The following is a 20798-nucleotide window of genomic DNA, read 5'->3' as shown; positions in this document are numbered from 1 at the left end:
TGTACTGGTGAGTAATAGCTTTTCTAGTAAAATGGTGTTGTGATGGAATTTGGTAACAGGGACACAATACCTCAATTAACTGTCTAAAACCAGCTGCATTAAAAGTGGATTTTGAATGCAGGTCTAATACTAGCATAGTAGCCATGGCGTCTGGGATACGCTTTGCGACTGGGTGACAGCTTTCATACTTGCTTTCTCTTGCAAAGGTTTGTTTAACAGTCAATTGTCGTAAACTACTAGCAGTCTTCTTCTTGTTCTGCTTCTGGGATGAAGATCCACCCCAGCAGCAGCAGCAGAAGCAGCATGGGGACGAACGCTCGAAAATTCTTCTGAGGAACCTAGGATAGTGGATGAGTCATCTAGTCTTAGATACTTGGATGCAGAACTAACTCCGATCACTACTGAGGATATTGATGAGGAAGGTGTTGTGAGTGTAGATTGCAGGTGCCAGAATCTAGCTGAGAGAAGGGACCTAGCTAATGCCGGACTGCTTGTTGTTATTTTTTTAGCATAAGTTTCTGATTTTTCCAAAAGCTTCCCATGAACTCTCTTCAAATGGCGTAACATGGATGAGGTTCCTAGATGGTTAAGGTCCCTACCTCTACTGACTGTGACTTTACAAACGCTATAAATGACTAGACAACTGTTGTCAGGATTTGGGTAAAAATAATTTCACAAATAAGAGGTGGATTTTTTGGTCTTATGCCCAGGCATAACAATGGCCTTCTTCTTATCACTGGCAAGAACTGCTTCCACTGGTGCAGAACTTACACAAACAACATCATCGTCATCAACATCCTCATTAGCGCCGTCATCAGCTACACAAATATCCCCCTCATCCTGTTGCAATTCCAAAGTGGTGTCCTCAATTTGTGTATCACCGGCTACACTTGGGCTGCTCATCCACACATCTGCAGAAATGCTGAAAGGAGGCTTCTTTATGAGAACAGTATCATAATGGTCAGTCTTACACCTAGGGCTTGTGGATAGACTCTCCTCAGGGATTTGTGTCATTTCTGAAACTGAACACACAGTTTCTTCTAAAGCCTTGCTATCTTTGGCTTTTACACTTATTTGGGCACCATTTTTTGAGTCAGAATGACAAGGTCTTGCATCATAATGACTGACCTTACAAGAAGATGCATCAACGACAGTTGCACTACTAACACTCATAGAGAAAGGTGAAGGCCTCATTCTTTCCTTGCCACTGCGTGTGTAGAATGGCTTGTTGGCAAAACTTTAATTTTTTCTGCAGTTAACTTTGCCTTGATTACAGGTGTTTTTTTCTTTACCTAGGTAAAAGCTGTTTTTTTTACATTTTTGTTTCCCTGACTTAAAAACACTATGCACTTTAACATAGGCTTTAGCAGATGAAGTAGAGGGATTACTATCATCGTAACTGGTGCCAGCAGCTGCTTGGTGCTCCTGGTCTTCTGTGGACTGATGTGAAACCATATCGAGGGCACAGAGCAATGTGACTGCAGACTTTTAAGAACACTGCCAGCCCTATTATTTCTGTTTCAGCACTGACAATGAACAATGGCACGTACACTGTAGACTGGCAAGAACACTGCCACCTCTCCTGTTTCTGTGTGAGCTATGCCACAGGGCAATGTGTCTGGAGACTTTTAAACATCACTTGCTTCATAGACCTGCTTGGAAACTTCTCTATCCTGTGACCTACAGATTGGACCCAACTCTAATCTGTTCCCAGCTGTGCTGAGGTTTAGACCCAGCACACAGTACCACCGCTCTGCCCGCTACCCAGCAGCTCTGGCCAGTGTGATAGGCCAGGGGGGATCCATCTACAGCAACCCTGATCTATAGGATGAGGTCAGGGGTACCAGCCCAGATACACCAGTTACAGGGTACTCTAGCAGCGTCAGTCACCCCGAAGAAACCCGGTTCTGGATGCCGGTAAGGAGTCCAGTGGTGGCAGCACTTGTAAGCCCCTCCTACTGCGGCAAGAGGGCACATTTGGGATAACGAAAAGGACCGGTGGCAAAGTAAGCCCAACCGATTCATAGCAACAGCAGACAGGGTGGCATAGGCGGTCCATCCTGTCACAGGCGTCCTTTGAAAATCTGACACTCGTTTAAACACAGCACAGTGGAGTCCACCTTATAGCATATGATATATATATATATAAATATATATATATATATATAAAATAAACCGTTACATTTTGTCTTGGTTCACAAGTAATAGCACAGAGATGAATAATTTGCAATCCCATTTTGGGTCCCAGAATCTTCTTCTTGGGTCCCCTGATTGTCAGTTTTGAAACACATTCTATTGAGAACCATCTCTTTTAGAATCTCAAAACAGTGGCACACTTGGGGGTTTAGCTTAAAAAAACCCCAAAAAAACCAGCGTCACTGCATTAGAAGACAACACTATGTGAGACGTGACCAACCGCCTCCTGGTATTACTGACACAATAAATACTGTACCTACAGTTACTGTGCCCTCTTTTCTCACTCACCAGCAGAAAAGCCACCCAGAAGTCCAGGATGATTTTATGACTGAATATAAACAGTATGGCAATCATTATAAAGAGCAGAAGCCAGTAGAGAGGTATGTCCACCAGGCCCTGCCCAAGCCAGTAGGCGGAAGGGAAGAGGCCAGAAATCCGCAGCTGGGAATGAGCTTTGATCTAGAGATGAAAAGTTGAGAGACATTATGAAAGAGCTAGTAATTAATAGGCAACATCATTAAGCTATATGTTGCTATAATAGCAGATGTCATAGAGATAGAGACTACTAATACAAAAGTCACCAGAACTGGAGATTCTGATGTTGTGTTCAAACACACACACAAGTTGGATAAAGAGTTTTAGAGGGAGGGTACAGTGAAATATAGGGCAGGATACAGATAGGCGAATCAATTTCTCTGGAATTTGTCCAAATTTAGACATTCGTTGGTGTTAAATTAATAATCATGTTGATTCACCCAAAACTCTGTCAATAAGTAACACCCACTGAAGAATCAGGCAACCCCATCCACATTTACAGAGCAGTGGTGACTAGCAATGGTCTGTTGGTGTAACACCACTGCTGTACTAACATTTTACACTAGGGCTTGTTCCACTGGGAGACTGGGGACAGTCCCCTTCCTAATACTTGTCCTGGCTTCACAGAATTAGCATTTGTTTTCCATGCTATAGGCTGGTATCTCTATAGTGAAAGGGTGAATGCTATTTTTTTTGCAAATTACGCAAAATGATCAACGTTGAGATTCCCCTGGGACTCCCCCTCACTGCTTGCAAGCAGCCGGCCTTACATTATGTTATTTTTTTAAAACTTCAAATAGCACCAACCTTGTGAATTTAGAACTGTCAGTAATTTTCCCTTTTTTTTTTTTATCCGAGCAAAAATTGAGGTTAGTTGAGGGGAGGGAAAGTTGGGAGTGAATTTCTTCAAGGCAGATATAACATAACTGAACTGGGTTGTGGCCATTCAAAGCTGTTGTGATGTTACGGCTATTTCAACAGTTTCACTCACCCTGGTGTCCTCGATGCTGCTCATTGCGAAATGAGGTGCCATGCCCGTGGCAAATGCCATGTAAAACATGCTTACTAAAAATATGGTTAAATGGACATCTTGTTCAAGGCTCTAATAACACAAAATAAAATGCAATCGGTACAAGTATATATCTAGTGGGTCATAAAAACTCACAGATCCCAGCACTACATTGTCTTTAAAGGGTAGCTCAGGTCTGGTCCAGGTGGTCCAGGTGTTGTGAAACTACAAGTCCCAGAATACCTTGCCAGTTATCGTCTGGCTATCTATGGGCAAAGCATGCTGGGGCTTGTAGTTTCACAACACCTGGAGAGCCGTAGGTTGGCCAGGGCTGGTGTAGATGAAAGATGTAGATGTAACCTCTAACCTGATCTTAAGTTTGCACCTCTACTTGCATTAGTGCAAAAGAGGCATCTTTTATTACCATCAATATCAATTGCTTTAGAGTTGAACACTTCTTATAATTCTTTATCAGAAAACGAGAAAAGCAGTAATATCTACATGTATTTTAATAAGCAATTATTTAGATCACTTGACTAATCTTATAATTTTGCACCTACAGGACTTAAATCTCAAACTCAGAAAACTCAAAATTCTATTAAAATCCATAAATTTGCTTATATGGCTGCTATTATTGAGTAAAACAGTTTATAATCTTTATTGCCTTTTTCTTCATTCATCTTAAATAATAAAGCACAATCACATTAAACAAACATTAGCGCAGCTTACTCATACTCACAGGAAGCACAGGGTTACTCCATATTTGGATGCGTTCCTTGGAGTTAAAGGTCTTCAAGAAGGCATTACTAATGATGTTTACAAGCACTGGTAGTCCATTCTGAGCTTGGGGGTTTCCTACAATGGTGTAAGTGTAACCCTACAGGGGTAAGAACAGATACTTATATATGAATATAAACAGCAGATGTGTCATCAGAACACTTGGAGAAGTAATTGAACAGGCTGGATGAAGATGTTGGAAAAGTAGAAGATAGCATTGGAAAGGCTGGAGGAGGCACTGGAAAAGCTGGGGGAGGTGTTAGAATGGTTAGAAGAAGTATCGGGAAGGTATTAAGGAATCCTCCACTTTCCCTGTTTTCTAACCAAATTCTTGTCTGGACACAAACCTTCACACACCCTCACAATCTACTTATGAAAAAGATTCCTGCACAGAAACTCAGTCCACTGAGGCACCTTAACAAAAGCAGAATTAGATGTGTTAGATAATGGTGAGGTTGATGTGATGCATGGATTTTCGGGAGCAGTGTGATGTGATTACTGGGAGAAGTATTTGAACACTGACAAGGATAGGAATCATTGAGAACAATTGTAAATGGCAGCAATGCAGCAGTGATTTTTATCTGAGCAGTGTAATAAAGGTATATTTTTATATTGTAATGGTAGAAGATTGTTCATTCTGAGGTGGATGTGATGTATGGGGATTATTGGACAGTGATGATTGGAATAGTGATTGATATTAATGTGAGATATGGATAACTGGAACAGCAGTGTAATATGGATGCATTTGGAAACATTATGCTATGGATGCTTTTGGGAATATAATTAAGTTGTACTATGCAAAGTTTATACTTGAAACAACAGGCTTTGTACTGTGCATATTAGAGAGGTTGCATGGTGCATAGAAGATAGGATGAGGGTGTGTAGCAGAGAGGTTGAGCAGTGCATAGCAGATAATTTGTGGTGTGTATAGCAGAAATGTTGTACTGTGCATAGCAGAGAGATATTGTGGTGCATAGCAGAGAGCTATTGTGGTGCATAGCAGAGACGTATTGTGGTGCATAGCAGAGAGGTATTGTGGTGCACAGCAGAGAGGTATTGTGGTGCATAGCAGAGAGGTATTGTGGTGCATAGCAGAGAGGTATTGTAGTGTGTAGTAGAGAGGTTATGCACTAGATAGCAGAGGCGATTAATTGCTGTGCCTAGCAGAGAGGTTGTCTTGCATGTACCAGAGAAGTTGTGCTGTGTATAGTTATGTAAGGGAACAGTGGTTTTATGCAGGAATGGTGGGTTTTGTGACAATTAGGAAGCAGTGGTGGTGTTTGTAACTACTAAGAAGCAGTGGTGGTATTTGCAACTACAAGCTGAGCTAGTGCTGTTAACGCGGGAATTGTAATGCAATTTGGGATACACACACGTATTATAATATCATATACTGGGTTGACAGACCCATAAAGCACTAATATTCGATAGAATTGTTACCCGGAACTCCCCGCAGATGGTTCCTCACCTCATTAACTCCTCGAGTGACTTCTATTGCTCCTCTGTATGCTGTAGTGTTTGTGTTGTATGGACCATTAATGACATCGATCATAATGTCTTGAGCCTTCACTGCGTCAATGAAATCCTCTATAGGTGAACCTGCCTCAGAAACAACAGAGACAATGTTTCCAGGGATATATATGGAGGTGAAATAAAGAATGCTGCAAAAGGACAACAGTACTGTTTCTACTAGGCACTGTTGGCCCGGTTATTAAACCTTGTGTGTTAATACAGAGACTGTTACTTACTAGAGATGGGTGAAGCGAGTTGGCAAAATTCAAGTTTCTACGAATATCTGTGTTTCAAGGTTGACAAAAAATTTCCCTGCTATAGGCCAAAACAAAGTTTCATAAATGTGAAGGTGTAACAGGTAAGTAAGGGGCATGTTAGAGGTTGATGGGCATGTAAGGTAATCTGATGGCATTTGGGGAGATTTGTTGGAATGTGGGGAGGTTGATTGGCATGTATGGGGCATGTGTGGAAGTCTGACGGCATGTGCGAACAATGTGGGTAGATCTAATGGCATGTGGGCAGGCTCATTGGCATGTATGGGGCATGTGGTGGAGGCTCATGGGCATGTAAGGGACATATGTGGAGGTCTCATGGCATGTATGAGGAATGTGGATGGATCTCATGGCTTGTGGGCAAGTCTGATGGCGTGTAATGAACATGTGGGGAGATGTGATGGCAGGTGGAGAGGTCTGATGGGCATTTGAAGAGGACTGATGGGTATGTGGGGATATCTGATGAGCATTTCTGAGGCATGTGGGTAAATTTTATGGCATGTGAAGAGGTCTTATGACATGTGGGGGGTGTCAGGATCTGCCTGCAGCCCTCTGCATTGCATGCTGCTTATTGGCAGCTAATGCCTCCAGGACCTTGGACTTAGTTTATTGTATTATCTGCAGTACCTCTATTCACCAGAGGTGCTGCTATTGTGCATTCCTTTTCTTCACTAGGGGTTAACCTGTTGCAGCAATTTTCTCCTGCACCTGGGTGTTCCCTATTTATTTATGCCTCTCTCCCTCTCCTGTGCTGGTCATTTTTGTTTTGTTGCCTTCCCCTACGGTTTGACTCCTTGTTCTCCTGTGCTCTCGGACTTCACATCACTACTCCAGATCTCTCTTCATCTAACCATTCCTCCTTCGTCTGCAGTATTCATTGCAACCAGTATCCAGTCATCTCAGATATTCCTGTGCAGTTTCAGTATTATTTGGTTCGTACTATTTATCTGTCTTTTTGATCAATAAACACCTATATTCTTTATCACATCCCGGGCTTCATAGCTGTGACTTACTTTGAAGCGTGACAGGGAGGCTGATGTGTATGTAAGGGGCATATAAAGAGGTCAGATGAGAATGTGAAGGGGTTAGATGGGCATGTCAAACGGTCCAAGGGGCTTGTTGGCCATATATGACTTTTTTTTATCCTTACTTCAACAGTTCCCTTTACAGCAATTGTGAATACAGAAGCAGCGTGTGCTACTGTGGAGAGACTGTAAGTACCCTTTGAACCCTTCTCCACTGGACAGATCAGTGAGGTAAGAGCTGAGTTAATAATTATTCTGAATATTTTTGCAATGTTGGATGTTGAATCTTCTTTTTCACTTATATATTGTTTATTATGTTATATTTCAATGTATGTGTCTATGGTATGTATGCGCTGCTTTATACTGGGTATATGTATATGCACACATATTTAAAAAAGGTAAAGTTGGTCGTTTCTATAGATATTTTTTGGCTCTTAGGCTCCAACGGTTTGGCCACCCCTGATTTAGATCCTTAAGCTAGGTACGCACCTATGCAATCTTACTTCAGATGCAATTTCTGTAACGATTTCCCCAACTATTGAAAGTCCCGATGAGCATGCCAATTCATGCGTACACACCTACACAATTATGGGATCTTTATATCTTATAACCATCTGCTGAAAAGATAGTGACTCTGTATGTTCTCTACAGATATACCCTGCTGGTCCTGAGTGTGTACATCATCTTCAACACCATTTATTTATTTATATAGTGCCAATGATTCGAACTCATTCACATCAGTCCCTGCCCTATTGGAGCTTACAGTCTAAATTCCCTAACACACACACACAGACAGACAGAGAGAGAGAAAGAGAGATAGGGTCAATTTTAATAGCAGCCAATAAACCTACTAGTATGTTTTTTTGGAGTGTGAGGGGAAACCGGAGCACCCGGAGGAAACCCACGCAAGCACACGGAGAACATACTAACTCCACACAGATAAGGCCATGGTCAGGAATTGAACTCATGACCCCAGCGCTGTGAGGCAGAAGTGCTAACTACTAAGCCACCGTGCTGCCATAACACACTTCTATAGTTGCTGACATTGTTCCATGGCAGAACGTATTTTTTAGGAAGTTTAGAAAACCAAATCAACAGTTGCGATGTGTTTTGGTACGATAAAACATGATTGTGGGAACGTACACACTCTCGCAATATCTGACCAAATGGTCGTGAATCGTGTGATCTGCACGACAATTGCATAGATGTGTACCCAGCTTTAGAATAGTATTAAGTAAATGTATCCAAAACATTTCCCTTTGACTTTTTTAATGCTGTTGTCCCCTCTTTTGTTAAGGACAACATGTTCTATCCATTTAAATTATATAAATTTCTTATCTGAATTGTGTACCTCAAATGTTGTAGATGGTTTTACCTGTGTTGTTGTTGATCAGAAGTCTGGAGTAGTATTTGTGGGACTTATCTCCTGATCTCAGGAAATAAAGGTCTGGCTTCAGTTCCCACGTGTGGATTGTTTTAGTATTATATAATATTGCAGAGAGAATAATTGTAGGGATAATGAACAGGAAGAGCAGGAGCAATCTGAAAAAGAGACTTATTAAATCTTTTTGCCAAAAATGTCATTTACCACCAATCCAACAAGGGTCAGTTAAAGATAAAAATCAATATACTTTTCAGGCATCATTTACAGAGGAGAGAGAGAGTAACAACATAGGTGTACAGACCTATGGAGGAGCCAGTGCAGAGTGGAGGAAAGGTGAAGGCTAGGCAGGGTGGAGGTACAGTGGAGTGAAGGTGGAGGCTAAGCCGACAAAGGGTGAAGATGAAGGGGGTAGAACTTGTTCTCCACATTCTGTATATTTCAAATATGATGTATATCTGGATCAATTACTGAAGCTGAAGACATTTATGCAACAAATTAACTGCTGTGTGAAATGCAGATTGTATGTCCATAGAAATGAGAGGCATGGCTGCTCGTTTATATTAGCCAGGGCAGCCTTTCTTCACTACTGTGATGGTATATGTGTGCTTTTGCACCACTTGTGATACATTTTAGCGAGCTGCACATGGATTTGGGCAGAGAGATAGAGCTTATTTGGTTAAGTGTATGGTAGTCAGGTGTAGGGGGGGCTCAAAAGCAAAGCTCTGCTGTTGCATCTATTGAGATATTTTGGACCAGTGGTGGGTGTTTACGTACTTGGGTAGGTTTCCTTGTACCCTGCTATAGTCCACCTGTTTCCTTTCAGTAAGGAGGATGGGGAGGGCATAGTGTTGAGATGGAAGGGAAGATGCCAGCCAAGTACTATAGACACACTACCCCAACATTCACTGTGTCCAGACCAGTTGTCAGGATTCCTGAACTTCATGGAGAGTCATAGTGTTTGGAACAAAGTGTCTTTATTATAGGCAGAGATTAGACAGGTAATAAGGTGCAGTCAATGGTTAACAGCATGTGTAAGACATCAGGATAGGAGTCTACGGCTGGAGTCTCCCCCAGAGAATGGAACTGGAATCCACTGTAGCAACATTCTGGAACTGTTTTTGGGAACTCAACCCCGGCACCTGTAACCAGGCACATGGAACTGGAACCCACTATTGGAACTCGGAAATTGCAACACATGAAAACTCAGAATAGAATGAGCTGGAACTGGAAACAGAATTAGCTGGAACTGGAGACAAGGATTCAGAACTAAGACTAGGAATGGAAAACTCAGAATTGTGAGTCAGCCACAGGCCTGGACCCATACACAGATACACAGAACTGGAAATGAGCCCTAGAGACTCAGAACCAGCCCCAGAACTGGTGATACCGGTAAAACCTGAAGCACAGTAGAATAAGCATTAGATAATGCAAAGTTCTTGCTGAGGTATGAGCACTCTGATAAAGGCACAATTCTTACAGAAAGATGAGCAATTTGGAAATGCAGGATATTTGCAGAGAGATGATCACTTGGCAATGTAGGGTACTTGCAGGAGCAAGGTCAAACAAAGCCAGAGTCTGGGTCACAAGAAGAGGTACAAAATGTAGGAACAAGCAGGAGTGAAATACCAGGGAGTAAGTCAGGATCTGCTGACAAGAGTTTCACAGAGCAGCAGCAAATTCAATTGATGAACGGGTACCAATTTGCAGGAAAGGGAGCCTTTTAAAGTCCAAAAAAGAGGTGTCCAGAATCCTGATGTAATGATGGAACTAGGCAAAACAGCATCCACAGAGAAGCTGCTGTACAGCAGCCTTTAGGTAAGAAATGCAGAACTGCAGCCAGAGGCAGATCGTGACACCAGTGTCCCGAAGCTGCATACAAGGGCTGAGAAAATTAGTTAATTTAATGAGGCCTCCGGTCTACAGTCTTTTGCCCTGGTCACCTGTCATTTCGATTATCTTGAGCTTATCACTCATGTTTAAGATAATTGAATCCTCCCTAGAATGACTGGCGGGTGGAATAAAGTATAATTGAAAAATACCTTTATTTCTATTGTATTATTGGGTGCCGCTGAGCTTATAACCATGTTTAAGGACCCAATTTTAACTCTCAGAGGCGAACATAATCCAATATATTCAAAGTCAGAATATTAAAAAATGACACTTGAGATAAAGGCAGCCGCTGGGTCCCCTTGTACTCCATGGTTGTTATAGATAACAAGCAGCACATCACAATTAGGAGAAGGGAAAAGTTGAAATTGGTGGGAGGGGAGAGGTCATGCTCTGAACTGGAATTTTTCAATTCATACAGGAGTCACAAATACAAATGTGTGGTGATCACACAAAGGGGTGTATTTACTAAACTGTGGGTTTGAAAAAGTGGAGATGTTGCCTATAGCAACCAATCAGATTCTATCTGTCATTTTGTAGAATGCACTAAATAAATAAAAGCTAGAATTTGATTGGTTGCTATAGGCAATATCTCCACTTTTCCAAATCCGCAGTTTAGTAAATCTAGCCCTAAGAGTCTACACAGATGGGCCATACATCTGCTTATAATTACTCTTTGGGGGTGAACCTATTTATAGGCTGAGCCATATTTTACTTTAAGTCTGCTGTTGTTGATTTTTGTTTTTGTTTTTTTATGCAGACCGTTAGGTCCACAGATCATCCCGATCAGACAAAGTAAAACAGACCACATATTTCTGTAGATGAAACAGAAGCCACTCACAGAGCTCGGAATCCTTTCATATCGTGCTTTAACTTCAGGAAGCGGATCCTGGCCACAGCCAATACCTGCTGTCTCCACAGCGCCATCCCACTGACAGTGGCGTTACCGGAATCTGACATCAGCTGGATGGACTCCTCCGTCTCTGAGTTCAGAAATTCCCTGTCCTCCTCGCTGGTCATCTCCTGGTTGAATACAGCATAATCTGCAGCAGAAACCATTGTAAAACTGTGTAAGTGCAACGGTCACACACCTTCCTGTCCACGCCTCCCAAATGTCCCGATTTTGGTGGGATATCCCGATTCACGATCTGCAAAAGGAGTGGGGCTTCACCAAAAGTGGGTGGAGTTTTACACACATTTGTGCACTGGTGGGCGGAGCTTGGGACTGTTTCATAGCTATTTTGTCCCTATTTCGCTATTCTAAATGTTCGGAGGTATCTGTACTATATAGTCTTTGCTTTTCTGACATAACAGTAAAAACAATGAGGGCGATTCTTAAAGGTAGTGGAAGGGGTTTGATTGTGGTATCATCCCATTTCAATTAAATATTTGTAAACAGATTAATACAATGTTCTTACATTTTACAGAATATAACAGTAAATAAAATACAATTTTATCTCTGACACAATTTGTTGTGTTTCTTAACATTTTTCTCTGGACTAAAAAAACCACTGTATATAACATTTGAAAATAAAGTATAAATATGACATTTTACATTTTCATTGAGGTTAAAAGTACATTAATTAATGTTCTGCCACTTTTGAGAATATCCCACATTGATTTACAGATTGAACAATCCCCCCCAAGAATGTGGCTGCTTGTGACCCCTCATAGTTCAGTCTTTCCAGACCTTGACATAGATTCTACCTCCACTTTCAATCTCTGCGTCTCCTTCCAGCTTCAGGAAAACGTCGTTCAGCGTGGTCATAGACACTCCGTAACTCACAATGTTTTGTCCCACATATCGGTCCAGATGGGAAAACAGATCTGCATGTTGTTAAGAGATAATCTGTAAGGATTTAATGATCAGTTTTGCACACCATGAAATATCTTTTAAAATGATGAAGTGGACGAGGGCTGATTACATACTAATTAAAGTGGCCAAATTATCAAAGGGTGAAAATGGGTGTTTTCGCCAGCCACAGGGCATTTTAGCTTCTCCCTCCATATAAAGGCGGTTACCCTTCTGTCCTGAATTATCGTCAGCTGTTGTTGGCAAAGGCATCTCCAAGGTTTGGTATAGGGGCCTGGGGCCTGATTCATTAGTGATCTTATCTGCCATTTTTTGCTTATCTTAAGCAAATCCACTCTGTGCATGCTCAGGAAAGGGAGATAAGAAGCAAAATCCACTGCGCAAGTGAAGAATTGCTTAAGTTAAGATGAAAATCCATCTTAACTTCACTCTTATCTCCCTGTTTCTTCTTAAAAATAAGCATCTTAGCTTTTGCACAATATAAGATCACTAATGAATCAGGCCCCTATTTATTAAGTTTAGTGTTGGTACTGATTAAAATATTTTTTCCAGCTCAGGTCCATTTGAAATGACTGGGGGTTTTGTTCCACCATCCAGAAAATCGGGCATTTCACACTTTTAAACATACATTTTTTGGGGGTGCAGTATATAACTGGTTTATTTCTGCCGCTATATTTTTTATATATATATATACACACATTTTAAAAACAAAAAAACATTGATTTAGTTTTAATGGCAGTGGAACTGGAAGTTCAAAGCGGTCTTCCCGTTCCACGCATATCCCTGGTCCCCTGAGGGCTATGGGGGCCTCCAGAATGATGATTGCAATAAAAACATGTTAAATTGGGGCAATATGCTGAAATAGAATAATTACACTTAGTGCTGTGCTAAGGGTAATGTTAATAATTAGGCCCCATAAATGCATAGGCAGAGTATAAACATATAGTTGTAAATAAATTGTACCCAGATTATAATGCCACATAAGTCGTTTTATTGTACATCAGTTTCATCCTACACCCGTATAACCATGACAAGTACACCTGATTCCAGTAAAGAACAGTCATTGACAGTCGTTTTACTATGACCTATATGAGATATTAGCTATTAAAGTAGACCTGCCGTGTACACACTCTGTGACATCACTACAACATCTGGGCTAATAGATTCAAAATGGATGCCTGCCCTCTGATGTCACTATGATGTCACTGGTTCCTAGTGAGTGGATTCATATAACAGCTGCCAGCCTGTTATATGGATCATACGTCACATGATTGAACACAAGAGGGTGTGTTTACCATTCATGCATGAAACATATTTTCCCTGCACGGTGATTTATTTCAGTTTTTAACTCTCTATATATTTATCATATATTGGATGTGTATATTACCTGGAAAGACGTCCATGTTCTGGAAGGGCAGGGTGAATGTCAACTCTTCTTTAGTCTTGGTGGAGAGTTTAGCGCTGGAGATATGTTGTTGTACTAGTGGTGTAATGACTTCCGGGTCACAAGCTGGAGAAACCTGCACCCTGCTCATAGACATGTGATATTTAAGCATGTTGTAGAATTTATGTCCATAAAACAATAATGCAGATGTCTTATTTAAACACAGAATTAATAATTTACTTCTAATAGCAGCGGTTTTCTGTAACCCATTGCGACCAATCAGTCCAGCACAAGTTGTACTAATGTAAGCCATACTTGCCAACTGTCCCTGAACGTCAGGGAGACTCCCTGAAATAGGGGTGATCTCCCTCACTCCCTGAAGAGTCTGGCATTCTCCCTGATGCTGAGCCAGTACAAGACGTGTTTGGTATCGCCATCTGTGGCATGATGACACAGTTCAGAAATTGTGTCCTATGTCCATGTATTGATGCCTATGGAGGTAGCCATTTTCATGGAGACCAAGATTTAATCAAAGAGTGACAGGTAAGACAACATGATTTCAGTAATGGAGACAGAAATGTAAAAGACACTTCAGTCTCTAGAGATCCATTAGCTGCTTTTCTTTAACGCATAGTTGCCTACTCTCCCAGAATGTCCGGGAGACTCCCGCATTTCTGGGAGACCTCCCGGGAGAGCAGGGCAATCTCACAGTTCTCGCCCCCGCAATAGATAAGTGGCGGGGCTTAATGATGCAAATATCATGCCATCTTAGCCCCTACCCCTGCTGTAATTGGTCAAAATTGTGACAACCGTTTAGGGGGTGGGGCCAAAATGATGCTATTCGTCAAGCCCTGCACCCACACGCCCACCTCACCTGGGATCTCCCTGAAGAAAATGAGGAAAAGTTGTCAAGTATGATGTAAGCACATTTCTGATTGATTGCTATGGGATTACAGCAGCTGTGTCCTGTGCATCTTTTTCATACATTTCCCCAAATATATTTAGCAAAATTTGCAGGAAGGCGTATACAGTCCAATACATTAGAGTCACCTGACGGCAAAAGCCTCCCATTAAATAAACCTTTCCATTTGTATTTTTTGTTTCGCTAGGAAAGTGACAGATACGTCGCCTCAATCTCTCATTTTTACCTTTGACATCAGCAAAAACTCTTTTTTCTAATGTTGGACAAAGGTAGGTATGTCCTGGTATTCCATGTTCTTACCTCAAGTGATACCCGATTCCCCACTTCCTCTTCAGAAACAGAGATGTGCCCACACACTTTAGCCTTCCACTAGAGATCACAGCCTTCCGATCTAGAGACAAGAGAAGGTTTGCACATTACTACATGTGTCTTATTCAGTTTCAATTCATGTGTAGGGAAGGCTGGTATTTGTAGTCCCACAACAGATTTATCCTTACAGGTTTCTTATCTCTGCCATAAAAAAAATATCAGGGTTGTGGAGCCAACCAAAACCACCGGGCACACTCGGCTGAGCCAGTGGGAGACTGGGATCTCCTCTGGGAATAATCCGAGAGGTGTGGAGGGCAGAGGACTGTGCTTACTCATTCTGTTGGCTCTCTTTCCATACCTTGTACAGACTATAACCATAAACACATGCATATGAGTGATGTACACAAATATGGAAATGATTAAGCTTTATTAGATCGACCAACAAGGAAAAGTTATATCCTGGGCAGAACATAGTAAAATAATAGTACTTATCTGTGGTTTCCCCCACTGTTAGTTCAAACACCACCTTTCAGCACTCCTGATGACTGTGTTCTCTATACCCCTTGCTGTTATTTTTTCACTTTGTGAGGAGAAACCCTTTAATGACTGTAACGACTGGGTCTTAATATACTCTGAGGTTCCCACCTGAAAGAATGTCCGCCTCATCCATAAACTGAGTGCTGAGAAGCGTGACCCGATCTGCCTTCCTCTCTTTTAGAATGGCCCATACCTGATGTCTGGAACACGGGTCAAGACCAGCAGTCGGCTCATCGAGGAGCAGAACCTGGAGGAAGGACGGACATTACCGGAAAGTAGTCTCTGGAGGTGATTTACAAAGGGCAAAATGTTGGCTTTGCAGTGCAAACACAGCTTGGGACCTGTCCTGCGCCTCGATTCGCTCAAGCACACCATGTGGCACACAGGTTTCTGGAGCCAAATGGCCGAGCAGAAGTTTGCACAGACAGAAGTGAAGAGTTGGCTGCAATACCTGCCATGTGGCCTAACTAGGTATTGATCAAGGTGGAGGAATATTATTACATTATGTTATTATTTTTTTCTTAATTGTTATTGCTTTATGATTTAATATTATCTTTATATTTTAAGGGGACACATTGAAAATGAATGTGCTATTCACAAATGAAAATTTCCATTCCAAAAAATGATATATATATATTCCTAGCTATAAAAAAGGAATGGTGACTGATTACATAGCTCCAACATATCATGCATAAGGTTTAATGACTTACATTGGCCCGTTACACAGTAGTATTAAGAGACCCATATGAACATGAAGAAACCTATATAGACACAGGAATAACATGTAAACCCCACACAGATAGGGCCCTGGTTGAAATTAAACCTATGGCCCCAGCACTGTGACACAGCAGTGCTAACCACTGTGCCACCCTATATAGTGAAATGTTTTAAAGAAACATTCTCTTTGTTGGCTGTGTAATAGCCATTTGTGTGTAAATCTTTCCAACAAACTAATGTCTTTCTTATCAATATACAAAATGACTGCATTTACCTGTGGATCTCCCAGAAGTGCAATTCCAAGCGTTAACTTTCTCCTCTGTCCCCCACTTAGTTTATTAGCTTCAAGATTCTCAACATCCGTCAGCTGCAGATCAGATATGACCTTATGGACCTTATGAACAGAGGGTTCAATGCTGCACATATCACTTACTTCATGTTGTGTACATTCAAAGTGACAAAACTTTAACTATTATTGGTGAAGGTGTTATTGATATGTTAAATATTTGATACCTCGTGATCCACGTTGCGGGGAGGGATTCCTTTGATTTTAGCAAACACTTTTAAATTTTCTTTCACTGTCAAAGGATCGAACTTCACGTCAAACTGTGGACAAAACCCAACTCTCTTGTGTATGTGCTCCAGATGGCTCATATTGGAGAGGTCATAGTTGTAGATAGAGGCTGATCCTGAGGAATATCATGATCAAATAGTAATTTCATAGGAAAGTCTATGGATTTTGCTTATTATTTTTATATTTATTACTATGTATTTGTTATTTTTACACCATTGCATTTTGGGGGGAATCTTCCTATTTATTTCTTAATTTACTCAAGTTGACAAAATCATTGGCAACTCACTGTTATCATCATCATCATTTATTTATATAATTCTGCGGCGCTGTACAGAGAACTCATTCACATCAGTCCCTGCCCCATTGGAGCTTACAGTCTAAATTCCCTAATATAGACACACACTCACACAGACACAGACAGACAAAGAGGGAGATAGACAGAGACTAGGGTCAATTTTTGATAGCAGCCAATTAGCCTACTAGTATGTTTTTGGAGTGTGGGAGGAAACTGGAGCACCTGGAGGAAACCCACGCAAACACAGGGAGAACATACAAACTCCACACAGATAAGGCCATGGTCGGGATTCGAACTCATGACCCCAGTGCTGTGAGGCAGGAGTGCTAACCACTAGGCCACTGTGCTGCCCTCATTGTTATTCATTTTCATCTGGCTCGCAGCTACAAGTCAACATATAAACTTAATAAGCTTCATTCGCATTCTTATTGTGGTGTGCGGACATCGCGCAGCGCACATTGTTGGCAATTACAGTTGAAATCACTGCTCCTTTTTCCTCGCACCTCTATGGGGAGCGAGGAAAAACGAGCGTAGATTTTACAGAAATCTCCAGAGCAAAGTGTCTCACGGAAGTTCAAGAGTTTTTATCACAGCTGGGAAAGTGCAACTTTTGAATCTCACAGCTGACAATGAGTGTGTAGAACACAGCAGGGTCTGCCCAATATAACGTCATAATTTGAATTGGAGATTGTTTTATTAAACACTTTGGACACTTGCGGTTGTCAGTGTTTTAAGAAGCATCTGAGAGATGAATGCACTCGTGACTTCATCTCCACTTCTTTCCTAGAAAATAATATCTTCAATATGGAGTGATTACATGTGGTGCTTTAAACGTGAAGTAAACAGGCTCCCATGTGTTACCACTCTAAAAAATAACTGTCTTTGCAGAAAACTGTTACATTTGCTACAGTCATGCCCAAAGGTTTTGAGAATGACACAAATATTATTTTTCACAAAGTCTGCTGCCTCAGTTTTTATGATGGCAATTTGCATATACTCCAGAAAGTCATGAAGAGTGATCAGATGAATTGCAATTAATTTCAAAGTCCCTCTTTGCCATGACAATGAACTTTATCCTAAAAACAACATTTCCACTGCATTTCAGCTTTGCCACAAAAGGACCAGCTGACATCAGGTCAGTGATTCTCTTGTTAACACAGGTGAGAGTGTTGACAAGGACAAGGCTGGAGATCACTCTGTCATGCTGGTTGAGTCAGAATACCAGACTAGAAGCTTTAAAAGGAGGGTGGTGCTTGAAATCATTGTTCCTCTGTTAACCATGGTTATCTGCAAGGAAACAGGTGCAGTCATCATTGTTTTGCACAAAAAGGACTTCACAGACAAGGATATTGCTGATGGTAAGATTGCACCTAAATCAACCATTTATTGGATCATCAAGAACTTTAAGGAGAGAGGTTCAATGGTTGTGAAGATGGCTTCAGGGCGCCCAAGAATGTCCAGCAAGTGCCAGGACCGTCTCCTAAAGTTGATTCAGCTGTGTGATCGGGGCAAAACCAGTGCAGAGCATGCACAGGAATGGCAGCAGACAGGTGTGAGTGCATCTGCAAGCACAGTGAGGCGAAGACTTTTGGAGGATGGCCTGGTGTTAAGAAGGCCAGCAAAGAAGCCACTTCTCTCCAGGAGAAACATCAGGGACAGACTGATATTCTGCAAAAGGTACAGGGATTGGACTGATGAATCCCTTTTCAGATTGTTTGGGGTATCTGGAAAAACGCTTGTCCGGAGAAGGAAACATGAGTGTTATCATCAGTCCTGTGTCATGCCAGCAGTAAAGCATCCTGAGACTATTCATGTGTGGGGTTGCTTCTCAGCCAAGGGAATGGGTTCACTCACAATTTTGCCCAAGAACAAGAATAAAGAATGGTATCAAAACATCCTCCAAGAGCAACTTCTCCAACCATCCAAGAACAGTTTGGTGACGATCAATGCCTTTTCCAGCATGATGGAGCACCTTGTCATAAGGCAGAAATGATAACTAATTTGCTCAGGGATCGAAATTTTGGGTCCATGTCCAGGAAACTCCCCAGCAGGGCCGTCTTTACCATTGGGCACAATGGCAGGTGCTGTGCCCGGGGGCCCCTATATATACAAAAAAAAAAATAATGATTATATATATGGGCCCTGCAGCCCAGGGGGGCCCGTCGGAGGCAGCAAAAAAAAAACCTGGAAAAAAAAAAAGACAATACTTACCTTGCGGTCAGCTGGCGATCCGGCTCCCTCCCTGGTCTCCTCCTCCGTACGGAGCTTGCGGTGCATGTCGGGTGTGACGTCATCACGCCCGCCCGACATCCATTGCAGAGCGCGACGGAGGAGGAGACCAGGGAGGGAGCCGGATCGCCAGCTGACCGCAAGGTAAGTATTGTATTTTTTTTTTCCAGGTTTTTTTTTGCTGCCTCCGACGGGCCCCCCTGGGCTGCAGGGCCCATATATATAATCATTTATTTTTTTGGGTATATATAGGGGCCCCGGTGCACTGCTGTGCCCGGGGGCCCAAGATGTTCTTAAGAGGGCCCTGCTCCCCAGACCTTAATCCCATTGAGAACTTGTGGTCAATCCTCAAGGGGCGGGTGGACAAACAAAACCCCACAAATTCTGACAAACTCCAAGCATTGACTAGCCAAGAATGGGCGGCCATCAGTCAGTATGTGGCCCAGAAGTTGATTGACAGCATGCCAGGGCGAATTGCAGAGGTCTTTAAAAAGAAGGATCAACACTGCAAATACTGACTCTTTGCATAAACTTAATGTAATTGTCAATAAAAGCCTTTGACACTTATGAAATGTTTGTAACTTTATGTCAGTATACCATAGCAACATCTGACAAAAAGGTCTAAAAACACTGAAGCAGCAAACTTTGTGAAAACCAATACTTGTGTCATTCTCAAAACTTTTGGCCATGACTGTAAAGTAAAAAAAAATATTTGTTTTTGCTCTCCAAGTTCTATTGTAATGAATTATGAAGGGAGATGTATGAAAGCTCAAGCTGACTTCAAACATGTTGGTCAAAATCTACAGCAGATGTAGGTACGTGCTTAGATATCTCTTTGGGTACTATGTGCATGCGCTAGTCGGTGTCTTCCACCTAGTAGCTGCCATTTTCACCACATTAACTCCTATCACTTTACACATCTTCCTTCAGCAGATCGCAATTATCCATCTTCTTCCTAGCTTTTATATTCTTGTCCCTCAGCACCACAACATCAACAAAGACGCCGTGCATTGCATGTAACACTGCCCATAACGTCCATTTATACGACAACAAGGGATCGTCCACAGTGCTCCATGGCAAAGAACATATATGCCAAATCTACAGCACACAAGTAGATAGGTTAGAGATATCTCTAATATATGCATATTATCCACCAGAAGACAGCAGAATATTTAATGCCAATAATCTGCAAAACGTTTTGTTATCAGTGGTGGAGTTTTTTATTTGTGTGGAGTTCCCTTTCATTTATTGATGAGCAGTGGGGATAACCTTAACTATATGAGCCCCCAGCCAATGTATCCTCACTGACCATTGTTAATTGACTATCAAGTTCCCATCAATGTGAAATCTTTCTGAACCGTTGCAAAAAACATTTAATATTGAATTAACACACACAATGTTATCAGACTATTCTATCTATTGGGCAGCGACACTGAAAATGACATCATTAAACTGACCGTAAATATGTAGCTCATTAGGCAGTTTCAGGCCTTGTGGGGATATGTGAGCAGAAAATGTCTTACCAGATGTTGACATGCACATTCCACTTAATATGTTCAGTAATGTTGTTTTTCCTGCTCCGCTGTGGCCCAGTAACGCTGTAATCTGGTCCTCGTAGATGTCAAAATCAAGCTCTAAGGT

General features: G+C 41.7%; 1 protein-coding gene across 3 annotated transcripts in view; it reads right to left on the bottom strand.

The window, feature by feature from the left end:
• LOC142095220 (ABC-type organic anion transporter ABCA8-like) overlaps nucleotides 1-20798 on the bottom strand; it is a 100229-nt gene that overhangs the window by 37660 nt on the left and 41771 nt on the right. For all 3 annotated transcript variants that reach the window (XM_075178107.1, XM_075178109.1, XM_075178108.1), the window contains exons 12-24: nucleotides 20681-20791; nucleotides 16573-16748; nucleotides 16334-16453; nucleotides 15451-15589; nucleotides 14797-14887; nucleotides 13578-13717; nucleotides 12085-12204; nucleotides 11219-11420; nucleotides 8482-8648; nucleotides 5766-5896; nucleotides 4260-4397; nucleotides 3503-3613; nucleotides 2485-2655 (exon numbers count right to left, since the gene is read on the bottom strand). In XM_075178107.1, the coding sequence (XP_075034208.1) occupies nucleotides 2485-2655; nucleotides 3503-3613; nucleotides 4260-4397; nucleotides 5766-5896; nucleotides 8482-8648; nucleotides 11219-11420; nucleotides 12085-12204; nucleotides 13578-13717; nucleotides 14797-14887; nucleotides 15451-15589; nucleotides 16334-16453; nucleotides 16573-16748; nucleotides 20681-20791 (1817 nt within the window). The remainder of the gene's footprint in view (nucleotides 1-2484; nucleotides 2656-3502; nucleotides 3614-4259; nucleotides 4398-5765; nucleotides 5897-8481; nucleotides 8649-11218; nucleotides 11421-12084; nucleotides 12205-13577; nucleotides 13718-14796; nucleotides 14888-15450; nucleotides 15590-16333; nucleotides 16454-16572; nucleotides 16749-20680; nucleotides 20792-20798) is intronic.

Source organism: Mixophyes fleayi, chromosome 6, assembly GCF_038048845.1.
Source record: "Mixophyes fleayi isolate aMixFle1 chromosome 6, aMixFle1.hap1, whole genome shotgun sequence".
Classification (NCBI taxonomy): Eukaryota; Metazoa; Chordata; class Amphibia; order Anura; family Limnodynastidae; genus Mixophyes; species Mixophyes fleayi.
Note: the sequence above shows the minus strand (reverse complement) of the source record. Positions and strands in the feature narration are given on the sequence as shown.